Source organism: Carassius carassius, chromosome 8 (genome assembly GCF_963082965.1).
Source record: "Carassius carassius chromosome 8, fCarCar2.1, whole genome shotgun sequence".
In the NCBI taxonomy this organism is placed as follows: Eukaryota; Metazoa; Chordata; class Actinopteri; order Cypriniformes; family Cyprinidae; genus Carassius; species Carassius carassius.
Genome location: NC_081762.1, coordinates 9,488,938 through 9,507,464, shown reverse-complemented (window position 1 = coordinate 9,507,464; position 18,527 = coordinate 9,488,938). Strand labels below are relative to the sequence as shown.

At 38.1% G+C, this 18,527-nt stretch overlaps 1 protein-coding gene across 1 annotated transcript; it reads left to right on the top strand.

Annotated features, from left to right (window-relative positions):
* Positions 1-907: 907 nt before the first annotated feature.
* On the top strand, positions 908-18,067 carry slc9a3.2 (solute carrier family 9 member A3, tandem duplicate 2). Its single transcript, XM_059556012.1, has 16 exons — positions 908-1,374; positions 11,710-12,012; positions 12,301-12,461; positions 12,599-12,677; positions 12,877-13,054; positions 13,199-13,419; positions 13,535-13,737; positions 13,939-14,028; positions 15,893-15,963; positions 16,036-16,165; positions 16,349-16,500; positions 16,648-16,765; positions 16,920-17,093; positions 17,302-17,353; positions 17,450-17,530; positions 17,724-18,067. Exons 1-16 carry the CDS (start codon positions 1,119-1,121, stop codon positions 17,990-17,992), a joined length of 2,538 nt encoding a protein of 845 aa, XP_059411995.1. The 5' UTR covers positions 908-1,118; the 3' UTR covers positions 17,993-18,067.
* Positions 18,068-18,527: the final 460 nt, after the last annotated feature.

Here is an 18,527-nt window from a genome sequence, read left to right as displayed (position 1 = left end):
CAAAAAAGATCAATATGTTAATCAATAATATGTGTCTGTATCTGTCTGGGATCTGGCTTATCACAGGATTCATTGTAAAACAGGTCAGAAGACTAATTCAGGAATAGATTTTCTGATAGCACAGAGTCCTATAAACACAGATCTATGGGGGTCATGGAGGCTCGCGGACGTCTCTTCCGGTGTGACGAGGGAGGACAGCGTTTTTCACCTCAAACACAAACAAATAAACTGCACATTATGAACTCGCTGTAATGCAATAATTAATATTTTAAGTCTTAGTCATGAACTTATGTCTCATTAATAACCTTAATATTCTGAAATCAGCTCATGTCAGAGCCCTTACCTTTTCTTATAGATGTAAAATAATAAAAAATATGTCAAATAAAACTTAAATTAGATAAAAGATAATATATAATAATATATAATATAGATAATAGATGCAGTGAATGTATCATTTTAGTCAAGGCTTTTTAGTCATTTCTACATACAAACACTGATTAAATATGACATTGTATGATATATATGATATATGCCATTAAAATAAAATGACGAAGTAAAGTGGATGTAAATGAGGAATGATGAAGAGTGGAACAGCAACTAGTTATACATGTAGAAATGTCTTAACTTTGTCTTGAATGCTTTATGTTCAACTGAGGCTTGTGTGAACAGTAGGAACTTTCATGACACTGATGTTTAAAACACAATGGCTTGATTATCTGTCTTCGCCATATGTATGGGTCTCTGTTATTCTCAGACTCTTGGCCCAAGGTGTTCGAACGCTCCCACTTCAATCAAGGAACTCGTCAAACGAATCCTTTGGATGAGTCCCACACAAATAAGTACACACCTGTGAGAGACAACAGGGAGGGGTCACAATCTACCTCCAAAGTGAATCTCTGTTTTCTTAGAGGAGGGACAAATAAGAGAAGGAATGTACACCATATGCATATCAATCTCAGACTGACAGAGCGAGGAGAAAGACACTGATGACAGTCACTAAGAAACACCAGGATACAGGACTGACTACATAATTACAACATCAATGACAGCTAATAAATGCAAGTAGGCAAAAGCAGAAAGTTAAATACTTAACGTTCTTTGATCAACAACAGTGCGCGATGGCGTTTCTACAGCAGTTTGCACTCCTTCTAGCATTATTAATCGTTTTGAGTAGTTCATGTGCTGGAGTAGGCCTTAAATATTCTTCAAAGTCATCAGTCACTGATAATACTACTACCTCTACCAACGATTCCACCGGTGGACATGCAGCTTCGACAATCACTACATTACCTATTGTCATCTGGAAATGGCATCATGTGGAAACGCCATACCTGGTGGCCCTCTGGATATTGACCTGTTGGCTCTGTAAATTGGGTAAGTTCCAGCACCAAACTGATCTTTTTCATCTACAAGGTTAGTATAATACAAATAGCAAAGGAAAAGAAAAATCCACTGTAAGCATTTTTGTGACTCTAAATCAAATTTCAGTTTGAGGAATGCTGCACTGTACCCTAAAATGTTACAGTAAAAACCTTTAATTGACTCGTAGTAGATTTTCATAACTATATACGTAAAAAAAACTGTAATCTAATTTGGATATTTTGAGTAATTTTATTGTAAAATCCTGTTGACTTACAGTTTTATGGAAGCGAAAAAGAACAAGTTATGCTATGAAAAGAAATTACATTCCCAGAATTTCCTGCATGGCACTAGACATTTGATGGCTTAACATTGAAATAACGGTTTCCTCTTAATTATTGGTTATTGCATTATTTTAGTGTCATTTTTGTTACCATGATGGTGTTTTTTCTTTGCATGTATAAAACAGTGTGCACCTTCTATATATTACCTCGGCGGTGGAAGAGCTACTTTTGACGAATCCATCATCTTGCTTTTTATTACCACCTGTGTTTTGTTCAGTAGATTGGTATATTAAAATTACAATGTAACGTGCATTGTTTTTTTTTTTTGTTTTTTTTTTTCAGTGTGGTTAAGTTAAAGTTTGGTACCTTTTCATGATTCAAATGTTCAATAAAGGGTGAGGTTATTTTGTTAAAGAACATTGAGGTATTTGAGGTACAGCATTCTTTACCAGGAATTTTTCCACCCCATTTGACAGTCTGAATCATGGTGTTACCTGTTCACCAACTGAGTTTGTAATGCAGAAAAATTAGAAGGTAAAATTTACACCCACTGAATGGCACTGAATAGCACAGCTTATTATCAAATGGGAATCAAATAGGTTATATAATACCCTCAGCATCGGATTACAGACAAACTCTCAAGTTCTTTTTTGTACTTTAAAAAAGGCCAAATAATGTGCTGCAAAACAAAATCACATTCATTTTCCGCCAGTTGAAAGCACGACAGCATTGCACAATGAATAAAGCTGGCCAGCTTTCTTTAGCGATGCTTCCTTTTTATAAAAATTAGACATATTTGGATGGTGGACTTCAAACCAAACAGTTACTCAGTTTAAGAAATCAGTTTCATAATGGAGTAGTATTTATGCCTGCCACCTAAAGGCTTCATGAAGATACTACAGTCTAAAACTCATATTTTGATTAATGCTTGTTATAGTGATTGTCTTAAACGTGCAGTATGCAGCATCACCAAAGAGCCACTGAGTGTGCAGTTTTATGCTGAATGCTGTAGGATTAGGTTTCAAAGTAGGTGGTTAGATGGCATTAAGTGTGACGCTTTAATAGTATTGTGGAAACATAACTGTAAAATTGGGCAGAGATTTTGTCTTTGGTAGTGGCATAAAAAGACAGCAAGTGACCAGTGCTGTTGAAGATTTAACAGGAGACAGAGTGGACAAGAAATTAGCAAAGAATACAAAGAACACAGCATTATGAAGGTTGAGTTAAATGTGATCAGTCAAGTTTAGATAGGCAAGACAAGCTGAATGCTTTATACACAGAAAGGAGAGGAAACTTTTTTTGCCACAGTATGTATAAAAAGTGCTTAATACTTTCAGCAAATACAAAAAAGATAACTACAAAAATAAAACAAAAAAAAACTTTAACTCTGAAATTACTAGCAGATTTGACAAATAATGACAAAGAAATGTCAAATAAGTCAATTAATTTAAACACAACTTTTCATGTAAAACAAGTAACATTTTCTTGTAAAATGCACTTTGAAAAATAAATTTTACAGTGAAATACACATATTTAGACATCTGTAATTCTGCATTTGAAAGTCAAGTAAAATAAATTCTCATTTGTCATGCCTCAATGACAAACAGCAAGAGGATCTTTTTTTTGTTTCACAAATTAAATTGCTAAATTTATTGCCAAAAGGTTAATGACATGCTTAAAATGAAACAAACAAACAATATATTGACATCTAAAGCCACTTATTTACAATGTTTTTTTTTATAATTTAATTTTCCTTTTTTTTGCCGAATACAGTTAATAATCAATTGTGAATGTTGTGTAATTAATTAGATTCAAATGTTTAATAAATTGACCTGCAGTTTTACGTCCAAATTCTGTGTGAGCAAAGATCCCATGTTCATAAACTCTGTTAACTGCCTGATGGTGAGAAGAAAATTAGGTATATAATTTAGTTCCAGGACATGATCTGTAACACATCATTGGCAATCATGGACAAAGCTGGAGAGATCTACCCTCTAAGAAATTACAGTGCTGAAACAACACCTTACTGCTAGTTAATAATGTACTGCATTAAATAATTAATGGAGTGCACTCTCAGGGCTGGGTTGCGGCACGAATTGGGATTCCAGGGTAAAACTTGTGCCAAATCGGTTGTGCGGATCACTCCGCTGTGGCAACCCCTGATAAAAAGGGAGCAAGCCGAAGGAAGAGAGAGAGAAAACTGACTTTCCTCAATGGCACAGTGTCAGGTCAGCTTTAGTGCATGATAGTGAAAATCAGACTATATAGTATAATACTCATTTTACATTTTATATATATATATATATATATATATATATATATATATATATATACACACACACATACACACACACACACACACACACACATATACAGTATATACACTATTGCCCTATACAAACAAACAAATAAATACTGTGTGTTAAAAATAAAAAAATGAGTGTTTCATTTTCAATTTCATGTGACAAAAAAACTAAAAATATAACAATAGCTAGCTTTTACTTATTAAAATCAATATTTAGTTAACAAATGCATATAAATCTGACAGAAACTGAAAAAGATAATAATTGTGTGTAATGATGCGGAGGCGGCGTTAGAATCCATGTGCAGTTTTTTATTAACATCCACAGCAGACAAATCCAAAACAGTAGGCAGATAATCATAAACGTAGAAGGCAGAGGTACGTACACAGATAGGCAGTCTAATCCAAACAACAAGACAGTGGGCAAAATCCAAAAGGCAGAAACAGGGAAACCAGGCAAAGATCATACACAATAAGGCAAACTATGGCAATGGGAAGAATGCTCGGTAAGGCAGACAGGCTGGCAATACTTAAATGTCTACCAAACAGGAAGTTACAGGTGAAGCAGAGGGAGTGGAACACAGTCAGTACTCGGGCGAGGGCTCCCTCTGCTGGCGTGGCATTACAGAATCCCCCCCCCCCCTACGAGCGCCTCCTGGCGCTCTACGAGGACATCCCCGTGGTCGTGGTGCTGGACGATCGGGTCTGGCTCGATGAAATTCCTCAGTTAACGAAGGATCTAGTATGTCGTGAGCGGCCACCCTTGATCTCTCCTCTGGTCCGTATCCCTCCCAGTCCACCAAGTATTGAAGCTGACCCCCTCTCCGTCTGGAGTCCAACAACTCCTTTACCGCATAAGCCGGGGTTCCATCAATGTCCAGCGGTGGAGGTGGCTGCCGGTTCTCAACGTTGGGGTCAGTAATTGGGTGGAACTGTTTCAGGAGGGAAACATGAAAGGAGGGAGAGATACGCTAATTAACGGGCAGCTCCAGTTCATAAGTGACCGCATTAATCTGTCTTAAGATTTTAAATGGGCCTACGTACCGTGGGCTGAGCTTCTTGCTGGGCAGCCGCAACTTGAGGTCTCGAGTGGAGAGCCAGACTCTTTGTCCAGGTTGGTAGGGGGGATGTGGATGACATCGTCGATTAGCTTGAGTTTCTTGACTTCTGATGGCTCTTTGCAGACGTACATGAGCACTGTCCCACACCCTCTCGCTACTCGTCGACTGCAGGTACTAGTGACGGTTCTCCAGACCACGGGAACATGGGGGGTTGGTATCCTAGCACACATTGGAATGGTGTAAGGCCTGTGGATGAATGCCTCAATGAATTTTGTGCGTATTCTGCCCATGGAAGGAACTCTGACCACCGATGCTGCTCACGTCCACAGTATGACCTGAGGTATCTGCCAATCTCCTGATTCAGTCTCTCCACTTGTCCATTCGATTGAGGGTGGTAACCTGAAGTTAAACTGACATTAATATCCAATTGTTTGCAAAATGCTCTCCATACCTGGGATGTGAATTGTGTTCCTCGGTCAGAGACAATGTCTTCGGGGATACCGTACATCTTTGACCATAGCAGGCCACCAGAAATAATTCTGCGTGAGGTGTAGTGTGCGAGAGATACCTGGATGCCCGGAGCACAGTGAAGTATGGACCCACTGTAAGACTCGTGGTCGAATCCTGGAAGGAACATAGTGTTTATTAGTGGAACAACCTGGAGGTGTGGGTTCGTTGTATTGTTCCTTTTGAATCTCATCCATTATATCCCACGTGACTGGTGCTATGATGATGGATGGTGGCAGGATAGATTCAGGTTGGTGAACTGTCAATGGATGGTCATGTCTTCTGGAAAGAGCGTCTGCCTTGCTATTTTTACTGCTAGGGCGGTAAGTCACTGCGAATTGGAACCTGGTGAAAAACAAGGATCAACGAGCCTGGGGAGGATTTAATCTTTTGGCACTTTTGATATATTCAAGGTTCTTATGAACAGTGATTACCTGGAAGGGGTGAGCGGAACCCTCCAACCAGTGCCTCCATTCCTCAATGGCCACCTTCATAGCCAGTAGCTCTTTGTTTCCGACATCATAATTACGCTCAGCATCCGTGAGTTTCCTTGAAAAGTAAGCACAGGGGAAAAGCTTGCCTGGTTGTCCGTGGCATTGGGAGAGCACTGCACCTATCCCACAGTCGGAGGCATCAACCTCCAGTACAAATGGCAAGTTGGGGTCAGGGTGTTTCAAGATGGGTGCAGTGGAAAAGCTGTTCTTGGGGTCAGAGAATGCTTGCGTAGCTCAATCAGTCCATTTCAACTTGGATGGTTTACCTTTCAATAGTGACATCTAAGGTGTTGCTGTGATGCTGTAGTTCCTTATGAAACGTCGGTAGAAATTTGCAAATCCCAGAAAGCGTTGAAGCTCCTTCACAGTGGTGGGTCGTGGCCATTCAGTGACTGCCTTGATCTTGGATTGGTCCACTTCCACACCTTGATGGCTGACGTTGTAGCCTAGGAAAGAGGTTCGTTGTACATGGAATTCACATTTCTCTGCCTTGACATAGAGTTGATTCTCTAACAGCCTGGTAAGTACTGTTCTGACATGACCCTTGTGTTCCTCTTCAGACTTGGAATAGATCAAGATATCATCAATGTAAGCTACTACATATTTGTTCAAGAGGTCTTTGAAATTCTCATTCATGAATGACTGGAATACCGCAGGTGCATTGGCCAGCCCATACGGCATAACCTGGTACTCATAGTGCCCCCTAGTGGTCAGAAATGCAGTCTTCCATTCATCACCCGTCTTGATCCTGATGAGGTTATAGGCACTTCTCAAATCTAATTTAGTGTAAATCTTGGCTTCTCTAAGTTGTTCAAGTGCTGCAGGGACTAGTGGCAGTGGATAACGGAACTTGATAGTAACATTGTTCAAACCTCTATAATCGATGCAGGGGCGCAGTCCTCCATCCTTTTTCTCCACAAAAAAGAATCCTGCTGCAGCTGGGGAAGTGGATGGACGGATGAATCCAGAGCTGAGAGCTTCCTCAATATATGCGTCCATGGCTTGACTTTCCGGACATGACAGTAGATAGATCTTACTCTTGGGTGGCATGGCATTGGGTAATAGCTCTATGGCGCAATCCCAAGGATGATGAGGTGGCAGTTGAGTGCCCTTAGTTTTGCTGATGACCTCTTGAAGGTCCTGATAATGGGATGGTATGGTGACGGGCTTGCACTCTGGACTTTCGATGCTGGTAGTTAGACAAGGCTTAGAAAGGACGTTATTCAGACACTTGGAGAAACAGAATTGTGACCAATGTTTGATCTCACCACTCTGCCAGGAAATGGCTGGGTCGTGAACAGACAACCAGGGATATCCAAGGATGATTTCATGGCATGGAGAGTCAATGACATAGAAGGTGATAGTTTCTTGGTGAAAGAGGGCTATCTGCATCTTCATGGGTTGTGTTTGTTGAGTTATGCCCCTTCCAATGGGTTTGTTATTCACAGCATTCACCTTGATAGGTGGGTCACATGGTAGTACGGGGATGTGGTAGGTTGTAACAAGGTCCTGATGATGAGCTTTAATGCTGAGCCAGAGTCAATCAGCGCTGTGAATTCAAACGAGTCATTTTCAGTAGTCATCTTGACAATGGTAGTGAGAGATTTAACATTGCGAATGGGAATATGTTCAACACTCACCCGGCTGTTGTCAGTGAAGTCTCTCCGAGCCTTGAGTGGACACATTGCGTTGTGATGGGCTGCACTACCGCAGTAGAAACATAGATTCTGGGTAACTCGTCTCGATCTCTCTTCAGATGACAACCTTGTCACTCCTAGTTGCCTGGGCTCAGATTTGGCATGATCATTGACATGACTTGAATCGGACATCTGTGTAACTTGGGGGATATGCATGACGTTCGTTGACTTGGGTTGAGGGCGGTGAGTGCGAATGAGGTTATCAATCTTGATAGCCAACGTGACATAATCAGAGAAGGAATAGTCCTCACCTTTACAAGCGAGCTCTGCCTGTAGCTCCAGACTTAAACTGCGACGAAACATGGCCTTGAGCGCTACGTCGTTGAACCCACTCTAAGCAGCAATTGTTGTGAACTCGATAGCATGTTCAGCGGCCGATTTGCGGCCTTGAGTGAGTTGCATTAGACGAGTGGATACATTCTTACCCCCTGCCGGGTATTCAAACACATCTCTGAGTTGTTTTATGAAATATGGATAGGATGTTTGAAACAGACGGTCAGTTTCCCAAACTGCTGCGGCCCACTCGATCACTTTGCCCGTTAACAATGACATGAGGAAAGCACACTTCTTCTCATCAGAGTCAAAGTTACTCCCTTGATGCATGAGAAAGATCTCAACTTGCCAAATGAAACCTTTACATTGTTCAGCAGAACCGTTGAATTTGTCAGGAAGAGCAAAATTTACCTTTATGGGCATAGGTGGTGGTAGCGATCGTAGATACTGAGTGAGATAGTTGTTAGCCACTTGAGCTTTAGCCAGTTGGTCACGGTACTCCTTGAGAATGTCGAACTGCTGGCGTGGTGTTACATTGTGTCTCTTTGTGAAAGTCACTCTGAGCATTGCAACATGCATCAAAAAGGCGGCATTAAGAAATTCAGGACATGATGTATAACAAACTCTCAAATGTTGACCGAGGTATGCGGCAAAGGGATTGAGAAACAGCTACATCAATCATTACTTAACATTTCCATAAAAGATGCATGCCACTATTTTAGTACTCTCAACTGTTAAATCATTTTAGGACATGGACATCCCCAGAAGCTGTAACTTTCCTGACTGTTTTTGACAATGGATGTAGTTATAGAAATATATACAAAAGAGGGGCCAACAAGGTACAGAACAGTTTACTAGTTTAGTTTAGGCCAGCTATGTGTGTTAAGCATTACATCTTTTACTGCCCAACTCCACAGCTGGCAAGATTTAAACTATTTAACTACACTAAACTCAAAAGTAAATGCATAATCCACATAAAATGTGAATAGTGTAGTCTGTAATTGTTGGTTGGCTGAACAATTGAAGCCTTACAATGTGACACGTTTGAATAGACCATGACGAAATAACACGGATCAAAGTGAAATAATCCTGGTGCATGCTATCATTTACATGCCACAGAGACATTGTAAATTCAGTAATTATGGGCATTCAAATGTATAATCTCATTGAGAAGAAGCATGACGGACCTTGTCTGGCAGTGGCAAAGCTTTTAAATAGGTAAGGACTCATTTCTCTAACTTAGAAATGAGAGCAAATGGAGAATAGGTGGAGGCATTAATGGCATTAATGGATAAAGGTGGAGTGGTAGGGGCTGTATTTCTGGATTTACAGAAAGCATTTGATACTCTAAACCATAATAACCTTTTGCATAAACTGTATGATTTTAATTTTTCTATACATTTTGTAAATTTAATCAAATCTTACCTTTCTTCCCGTTCTCAATTAGTAAAAATAGATCATTTTAAATCAAATTTATTAGACCTATCAACTGGTGTTCCACAAGGGTCCATACTGGGCCCAATTCTTTTTAGCTTGTATATTAATGATTTACCTAAGGAGTGTGAACAATGTAATATTCTTATGTATGCTGACGATACAGTCATTTTTACACATGGTAAAAATCCAGAAGAGGTTGCAAAAAAGTTGACAGACACTATGGTAAAAGTTACATCCTGGCTAAATCAGAGTTTTCTGAGGTTAAATGTGTCAAAAACAGTCTGTATGTTCTTTTCCAAAGGACATAGGCCTGATACAAAGCAGGACATTTTTATTTCAGGAGAGAGATTACAGGTCGTTTCAGAATGTAAATATCTAGGGGTACATCTGGACTCCTGTCTTGGTTTTAAAACTCACATAAAAAAAGTTTGTAAAAAGATTACATTTAACTTGGCTAACTTTAGGTTTATTAGAAATTGTTTATCAAATGAGGCAGCAAAGATATATTTTAACTCTATGATTCTTTCTCATGTCACATATTGTTTGACAAGTTGGTCAAATACACATTCTATAGTCCTAAAACCATTAGAATCACTATACAAACAAGCACTTAAAATTTTAGATAAAAAACAATTCAGCTTTCATCACTGTCACATTTTAAATAAGTATAACTTGTTTAACTGGGAAATTCTAATCAACTTTAAAAATGTTTGTTTAGTTTATAAGATCATGCATGGTTTGGCTCCTCCTCCTTTGGCTGATTTTATTAAATTTAAATCTATTGAAAACAGAATTACAAGAGGAGCAATAGAGCGGATTGTATAATTCCACGTAGGAAAACATCATTTGGCCAAGCTGTTTTCTCATACAGAGCTTCACATCAGTGGAATACTGTACCTCACTCAATTAGAGAGTGCTCAACATTTAACTCTTTAAAGCTTAATCTTAAGAAATGGCTTCTTCATAACCAACAATGTGAACATTAATGCTGCTCCTCTATTATAATTATTAATCTTATTATTAATTTTATTATAGACCTAATCAGTCATATTTAACTCATAACAATTTTTTTCTATTTTGTGTATATTGTCTTTTGTATAATGTTCTTAATTGTATTTTATAGAGGTGTTTACAAGTTCTAGATTTATGATTGTTGTAGTGTATTGTTGTAATGTTTAACCTTTTTTCCTTTTTCTAGTTTAGAGCCTAATAACATCTGGCAAAGGGACTACCAATGAAAACTAGCCTTCGGGCTAATTTGGGTACATTTACATTTATAAATGTTAATTAATGTACATTGTCCCTTTTCTAAATAAATATAAAAATAAAAATAAAAAATAAATAAATAGGGTGTTCTGACATTTTTCACTTTAAACATTTTTCACAAACTATCTCAAACTGTGCTCCGATTTGTCAAAAAGTGTGATCAGATCAAACATTTCTCATCATACTTCCAAAACCAAATGAATAAGGTACAGGTGAAGTGACATTCTGTTTCAAACAATCCAATAAGATTGACAAACTGGTTTACAAAATAAAAAATATGTGAAGCCTCACTATATTAACTAACTTACCTTAAACAATGAGCAGGATGAGCTGTCCATCTACCTCTAACTTCCTTTCCTGCGGAAGAAGGTGAAATGCCAATCTGTGGGACAGCTTAATTTCTAGCCACAGAATCACATAGAACACAAAGTTCCTGCAAAGTAAATGGTTTCAGTTGTTCATTGTCTGTTTCACGAAGTGAACTTAATATTGTTCAAAGAGCGTTTCAGAGACTGGCAGTTTTAAATCTGGGAACTTTTAGACTTCAGTATCTCACTAGTTGTTCTAACAGTGCCTCGCAACAATTTTTGTTACTTTTTTGAAAGTCATGAACATTTCCACATTCCTCATTTCTGATACAGTGAAAAATGATGTGTTGAGTTCGACATGCTATGGCACAAATGGCATTTTTAACATGCTTGGATTAAATACTGACTGATTTGTATTGGTAAGGTTAATTGTAATAATTATATCTAGCAATGTATACAAAAACTGGTTACAATATAATATAGATATAAAGCTATGGAATATATACATTACCCTTTTAAAGGTTTGGGGTCAGTAAGATGTATTTTTCCTTTCTTCCTCTATTTTTTTTAAGAAATTCATACTTTTATTCAGAAAGGACACATTTAGTTGATCAAAAGTGATTTCTGAAAAACACTGTGAAACTGAAACCTGAAGTAATGGCTGAAAAAAAAAATCAGCTTTTCAGTCATCTGTTTCTTTGTCTCTTTTATCTCTTTCTAGTTTGTCAACTGAACCACAGTTTCACCTCTGTGATCCCAGAGAGTGGTCTGCTCATTATGATGGGCTTTATTTTGGGAGGAATCGTCTGGGGAGCAGACAAGGCACAGACTTTCAAACTGATCCCCGTCAACTTCTTCTACTACTTGCTTCCCCAGATCGTCTTAGATGCAAGTTACTGCATGCCAAACAAACTATTCTTCAGCAACCTGGGAGCCATTCTTGTCCATGCTGTTATCGGAACATGCTGGAATGCTGGCACAGTTGGCGTTGCACTGTGGGGCTGCTATGAAGGGGGTGCAATGGGTAAATCTGGGTTCACCAATTTACAAACTTTTATAAGAGAAATAAATGTTTTGTGTATCAAATCATCATATTTTAATCATTTCTGAAGGATCATGTGACACTGAAGAATTTTGCTTTTACTTTCTAAAATACATTAGAACCAAAAACGTTTATTTGAAATAGTAATGCTTTTTTACAATACTGTTATTATTTTAATTGTGATCAAATTACTGAATAAATGCAGCCTTTTGGCGAGCTTAGTTGAATTTTGGTCAGTTAACAAAACAGACAATTTCACTAACCCTCAAGGGAACTTGAACATCGGCCTTCTGCAGTTCCTGTTGTATGGTGCACTGTTGTCTGCCGTGGACCCTGTGGCAGTGATTGCTGTGTTTGAGGAAGTGCATGTGAATGAAGTGCTTTACATCCTGGTGTTCGGAGAATCACTGCTCAACGATGGTGTCACAGTGGTGAGTCTCAGTTATCACTTTTTGTATAATCACAGCATGTGCATATAAAATGTGTTTTACTGTCAGAATCCATTTAAAGGCCTTTACGCTCATCTAATATTATGTACTGTATATCTCTCGCGTTTTGCCTGTCACAGGTGCTCTATAATGTGTTTGATGCATTTGTGTCTCTGGGAGGCCCGAAGATCAATGCCGAAGAGATTATCAAAGGAATAGGTATGGACACAGATCTTCAATGAAAATTAGAAATGCTGCTATGGCAACTAGCTGATATACAAAAAGTTCATTTTTGTTTCTATTTAAATTTATTTCAGATAATGTATTTTTTATTTTACGTATAATTTCAGACTTTTTTTTTATTTTAGTTTTGGTGAACAGAAATAACCCCTACAACACATTTCTTTGGCTCTCCTAGTTTCGTTCTTTGTTGTGTCATTTGGAGGCTCGTTTCTTGGTGTTGTGTTTGCCATTCTGATATCAATGCTGACCAGGATCACTTATAAAGTCCAGATCATCGAAGCCGGCTTCATCATTGTGCTTGGCTACCTGTCTTACCTGACAGCTGAGATGCTCTCACTATCTGCAATACTTTCGTAAGATCTTCCTAAAGTACTGCTTTCCTGATAAATGAAGACAAATAAACACTGTACATTTCTAAATGATTAAATTAATGTAAATCATTCTTATAGAAAAGAGTTTTACAATAATCTTTGATTTGGGGGTTTTGTGTCTGACAGGATCACGTTCTGCGGTGTTTGCTGTCAGAAATACATTAGCGCCAACATGGATGAGAAATCTGTCTTAACGTTACGTTACGTTCTAAAGGTGATGGCCAACGGCTCAGAGACCATGATCTTCGTCTTCCTGGGAGTTTCAGCTATTGACGTAGACATCTGGGTTTGGAACACTGGCTTCATCCTCCTCACAATCCTCTTCATTGTTGTATTCAGGATCATGGGTGAGTTAAAAGTCATGAATTCCTTCTGAACTCTGCATTAAACTATTAGTATGTTCATAAAAATTGATGTCAACTGTGGATTTTTTTTTATATATATATATATATATATATACAGGTGTTTTCTTCCTCAACTGGTTGTTGAATCAGACTCGATTAATTCCTATTGACCTGACAGACCAGTTGGTAATGGGCTATGGTGGCCTGCGAGGAGCAGTGGCATACGGACTCGCGGCCTCTTTAGATGAGAAAAAAATACCAGAGAAGAATCTGATGCTTGGTACAACACTCATTGTGGTGTATTTCACTGTTATTCTTCAGGTGGGACACTTCAACCACTCATTCTCACCATAACTACTGCATACAAAGATGCATTTATTTCCAAAACATGACAGTCACTTGAATTCATAAAACCTGTTATTATAAAATTATATAAGTGAGCATTTTGTGATGTTTCCAGTTGTCCTCATCTGACAACGATTATGGTTTAACTTTAAGTCACTGTCTGTGTTCTTTTTGTAGGGGATCACCATGAAACCACTGGTCCAGTGGTTAAAGGTTAAGAAAGCAACTCATTCGGATCTGACTCTAAATGGAAAAATGAACAACAGGGTAACCAGCACTACTGACAAAGTGTATCCATCAAGTCTAGTGCATCTTAAATTGATAGAACATTTACATTTACATTTAATCATTTAGCAGACGCTTTTATCCAAAGCGACTTACAAATGAGAACAATAGAAGCAGTCAGGTCAACAAGAGAACAACTACAGTATACAAGTGCCATGACAAGTCTCAGTTAGTCTAGTATAGGACGCATAGCCAGGTTTTTTTTTTTTTTATATAAATGAAATAGAAATGCTTAAATGTGACCCTGGGTCACAAAACGTCATAAGTGGCATGGGTATATTTGTAGCAATAGCCAACAAAACATTGTATGTGTAACCCCTCTCTCCCGGGTCCTCATCACCACACCTCATTCTTGTTCTGAATGGGTCTCGAACCTGGGTCTCCAGCATGAGAGGCGGACACACTAACAAAAAAAGACTGTAGCCACTAGCATCAGTCACTAGTGCGTTTCTTGAGATCAGGGGAGTTAGGTTTACAGCACCTACTCGCTGGCCCCCGTTACACTCATTCCCCAAAACTTCACTCCCATCCGGGTCACGGCACCAATGTAACGGGACCCACTTGTCTGCTCCGACTTGGTCTCGAACCCAGATCTATGGCGTGGGAGGCAGGCGCTGACCTCCATTACATATGGATCAAAATTATCGATTTTTCGTTTATTACAAATGATTTTAATATTTAGTAAAGGCCATGTTCCATCAAGATATTTTGTAAATTTCCTACCATTATATATCAAAACTTAATTTTTGATTTGTAATATGCTTTGCTAAGAAATATTTTTGCACCTTTAAGATTACAGATTTCAAATCTTTGTATCTCCAAATATTGTCCTATCCTAAACCAATGTAAAGCTTATGTATACACACTTAGCCTAATTACACAACAGGAGTGCACTCGAATTTATCAACACCAAGAGGTATAAATACAGCAGACATACCGGTAGCACTTTATTTTACAGTCCTGTTCCACATGTACATACTATGTACTTATTATAGTAATTACAATAACTATGTAGTAACTAGGTACTAACCCTGAACCTACCCCTAAACTTAACCCTACCCCATGTACTTACCTTGTATTACCAGAACTTTCTTAGATAAATACACTGTAAGTACACTATAAGTACATGTTAGTACGCGTACTGTAAAATAAAGTGCAACCGACATACCTCTATATATCGACGGTTTATTATCCCTCCACCGCCCTATCTCCTCATTCCCGAGGACTGTCTACACTTAAGCTATACGGGGAGAGTACTCAGGGTTCAGGCCATTCCCGAGCTCAGAGCCATTCCCCAGAGAACACGCCAAATACACATTACTATACTCAAACTTATTATATGTAAGTGTGAATTTGTGAATTATAGATTCAGTTGAATGAAAGAGTGAATGAGTTTTTTACGCTGAAATCACTTCGAATGGTTCAAATTCAAACTCATAACTGGCGACGTTGATGATTCAGACCAGTTCAACAGATTCTGATTCAAATGAGCCATTCACTGTCGAATCAGACATTGCATGTCCTGAATTTGATTCTCAACAGTAAAATAACATAAATTAACGTAATAATTGAAGATACACGCCTATAAGCTAAAATGTTGTTAAGAAAAATGTCACGCTGTTGCGTGTCACCACGCTACCACTCAACTTATAAAACAATTAACACATTTTTGAAATCTACATAATTTTAAAAATAATGATGAACCTCCATAAAGTTTCTAGTAGTTTCTACACGGAAAATATCTATGGGCAGTTTCATGGACAACATCTAGGTAGAGGTAGTTTTTAACATCAAGACATTAAGTAGCCTACAGTAAGAGTGATACTGTGTATACCTATTTCAATAGGTTTTTGAACACATACTGACAGCAATGGAAGACATCTGTGGCCGAATGGGAGATAACTGGTGGACCAGACAGTAAGCATTTCACTTCAGAAAAATAAGTGTATAAAATTGTTTGAGAACATCTATTCATTCTCTCTTTCTTAGTTGGAAATATTTTGAAGACAAGTATATCTGCTGGCTTCTAATGAAGAAAGATGCCAGAGAGCAACAAGACCCAATCTTTGGTGCCTTCCACAAACTAAATCTGGAGGATGCCAAACAATATGTAACTGAGGTGAGAGCAAAACTACTGATTCAGCATAGTATAGTATCATCAGTTTCTATTTCCAGTTTTCAGTGCTATTCTAATGATGTAGCCCACATAACACCTCATAATATTTCACCTTTATTTAAACAACTACTGTATGTAGTAAATGATCTGAACAATTAATGTGCTCAATTTTTTCTCCACATTTAGGGTGAAAGCAAAGGTGCTCTTGCTTTCATTCGTAATTATGACAATGCCTCTGTAGACTTCAAGAAGAAGCTTGCTTTAGATTATGCAGACATCATGGGTGACATGTCAGAATATGATTTTGGCATTGACAATGTTCCAGTGACCTCTGTCATGTAAGTATTTTGCCAGATGTGTTTAATTTTCAAAACTGAATGCAGTTGGCAATGCAAATATAAATGTTTAATGAGCTTTTATTGATCAAATATTTAGATGGCTAAATGTGTTGTGTTAAACAAATGTTGATTGCAATTATTTGGTAGGAAGAACCCGATTCCCTCTGTATCCCTGGATATCCATGAGCTAGACAGGAAGAGCATGCATGATGACCTCAGTGCTCATCATGTACTGGATCATCACCTGTACAAGAGCAGAAGAGATGTAAGAACAGTCCTCAAACCATATATTTTTTTTAAATGGAATATTGTTTCCTTATTAATAATTACATGTCTTATCACAATACGTCTGTCCAGTGGAAAAGCTCATTTGAATCCCATTCCATCCAAATCAGTCCATTTCTCCTGTTTTTGACCAGAACCATGCCACTTACAGCCGCAGTAACTATAAAACCTCAGAGAATCCAGATGAAATGCAGGAGATCTTCCAAAGAACCATGAGAAGCCGCCTTGAGTCCTTTAAATCAGCTAAGATGGGTGTCCACCCTGCCCAAAAACTCTCCAAACGTCCCAAGAAGGATTCAACACATAAGGTATTAGACCTTCATGTGCTGCTGTCTGCCTTTAGTTTCTTTTGAAACAGATTTTAATGTTGTTTGCAGTCAAATAAATAAATAAATTATTGATTGAATAAATGAGGAGGAAAAAAAGTTTGGATATATTAAAAAATATATGAATTAAAATTGTAAAAAAAAAAATGTTTATTTGTCTAAGGGTTGTATTTCTAATGTGTATTTTTAGCCTAATGGAAAGCCAGCAGACCCACACAGAACCCATCCATTTGGAGATGAAGGTATATTTTTATGTTTGATATTACTTAAATAAGTTCTGGAATTATAATTATGTTAGCCTGAGTACATATGAATGTTATTTTGCTTTGTCCAATCAGATTTTGAGTTTACTGCAGACAGCACCTCTAGCAGTGAAATTGCTGGTCACTTCCCCATGAGAAACACAAACGCGCCTGATGGTAAGAATCATTTTTGTTGCTACATATTGAATTGCTGTAACATATTAACATCTTACTTATCATTGAGTAAACTTCTATGGTGATGAATGGAAACAAATTTAATTTGACATTCCCATTTGTTCCAATAGCAAAATAAAAATGATAGTTTCCATGGTGTCTCATTTCAATATCATAATTACTCTAATTACTGCAGCTGGTGTTGATAATCCAGCGTTCATTCCTGAGATGGACATGCCTCCACCCATGCTGAACCCACCCTGGCAAACAGAGCCAGTGAACAACACGGCTGTGGCACCTTCCCAGAGAGCTCAGGGTCGACTGCCCTGGACGCCCACCAACCTGAGACGTTTAGCACCGCTGAGATTGAGCACCCGCTCCACAGACTCCTTCGCGATGGCTGATGCCTCAGTTGACGACGAGGCACCTGAGGAAAAGCCTGGAACAAATCATACTAGATTGTAATCTGATATTGTTCCAGCATTAATTTGCCAAACAAGCAATTAAGTTAATGCTCTAAAACTCCACAGATCAAGGAATTATCGTGTTGAATCATAGAATTCATCATATGGCTATGGAATGTTCTTAAGGGTTTCTTTATACAAATCCACATTGATTTGGAAGTTGTTATGGCACTTTATCACACATGCTAGAGAATATAGAAAACATTGAGCTCAAAAGACAACATCATTATATAAATACATCATTCATTCATTCATTCATTCATTCTTTCATTATACTCTTAGGCTTAGATAATCTTTACGAACTGAGTGGCAAATGAGAACTAAGAAGCAATTGTCTACTGGTTCTATGTTCAGGCATATCTTGATATTTTTTTGATCTTGGACATATTGGTCTATATACATTTTTAAACAGCATGTTGTGTATGATTATTTATCATTGCATGGTCATTCTGTGGGTGCTTCTTTGTAGTATCACAATATCTTTTCCTGCATTTCTGTAATCTTACAATGATTTATTTTTGAGTTTTACTCAGAGC

Bases quoted from the DNA above. Each gene is read 5' to 3' on its own strand.
- slc9a3.2 (XM_059556012.1), top strand. From the start codon at position 1,119: ATGGCGTTTCTACAGCAGTTTGCACTCCTTCTAGCATTATTAATCGTT. The intron at 13,738-13,938 runs GTGGGACACTTC...TTCTTTTTGTAG, and splicing joins ATTTCACTGTTATTCTTCAG to GGGATCACCATGAAACCACT. The intron at 15,964-16,035 runs GTAAGCATTTCA...TCTCTTTCTTAG, and splicing joins GATAACTGGTGGACCAGACA to TTGGAAATATTTTGAAGACA.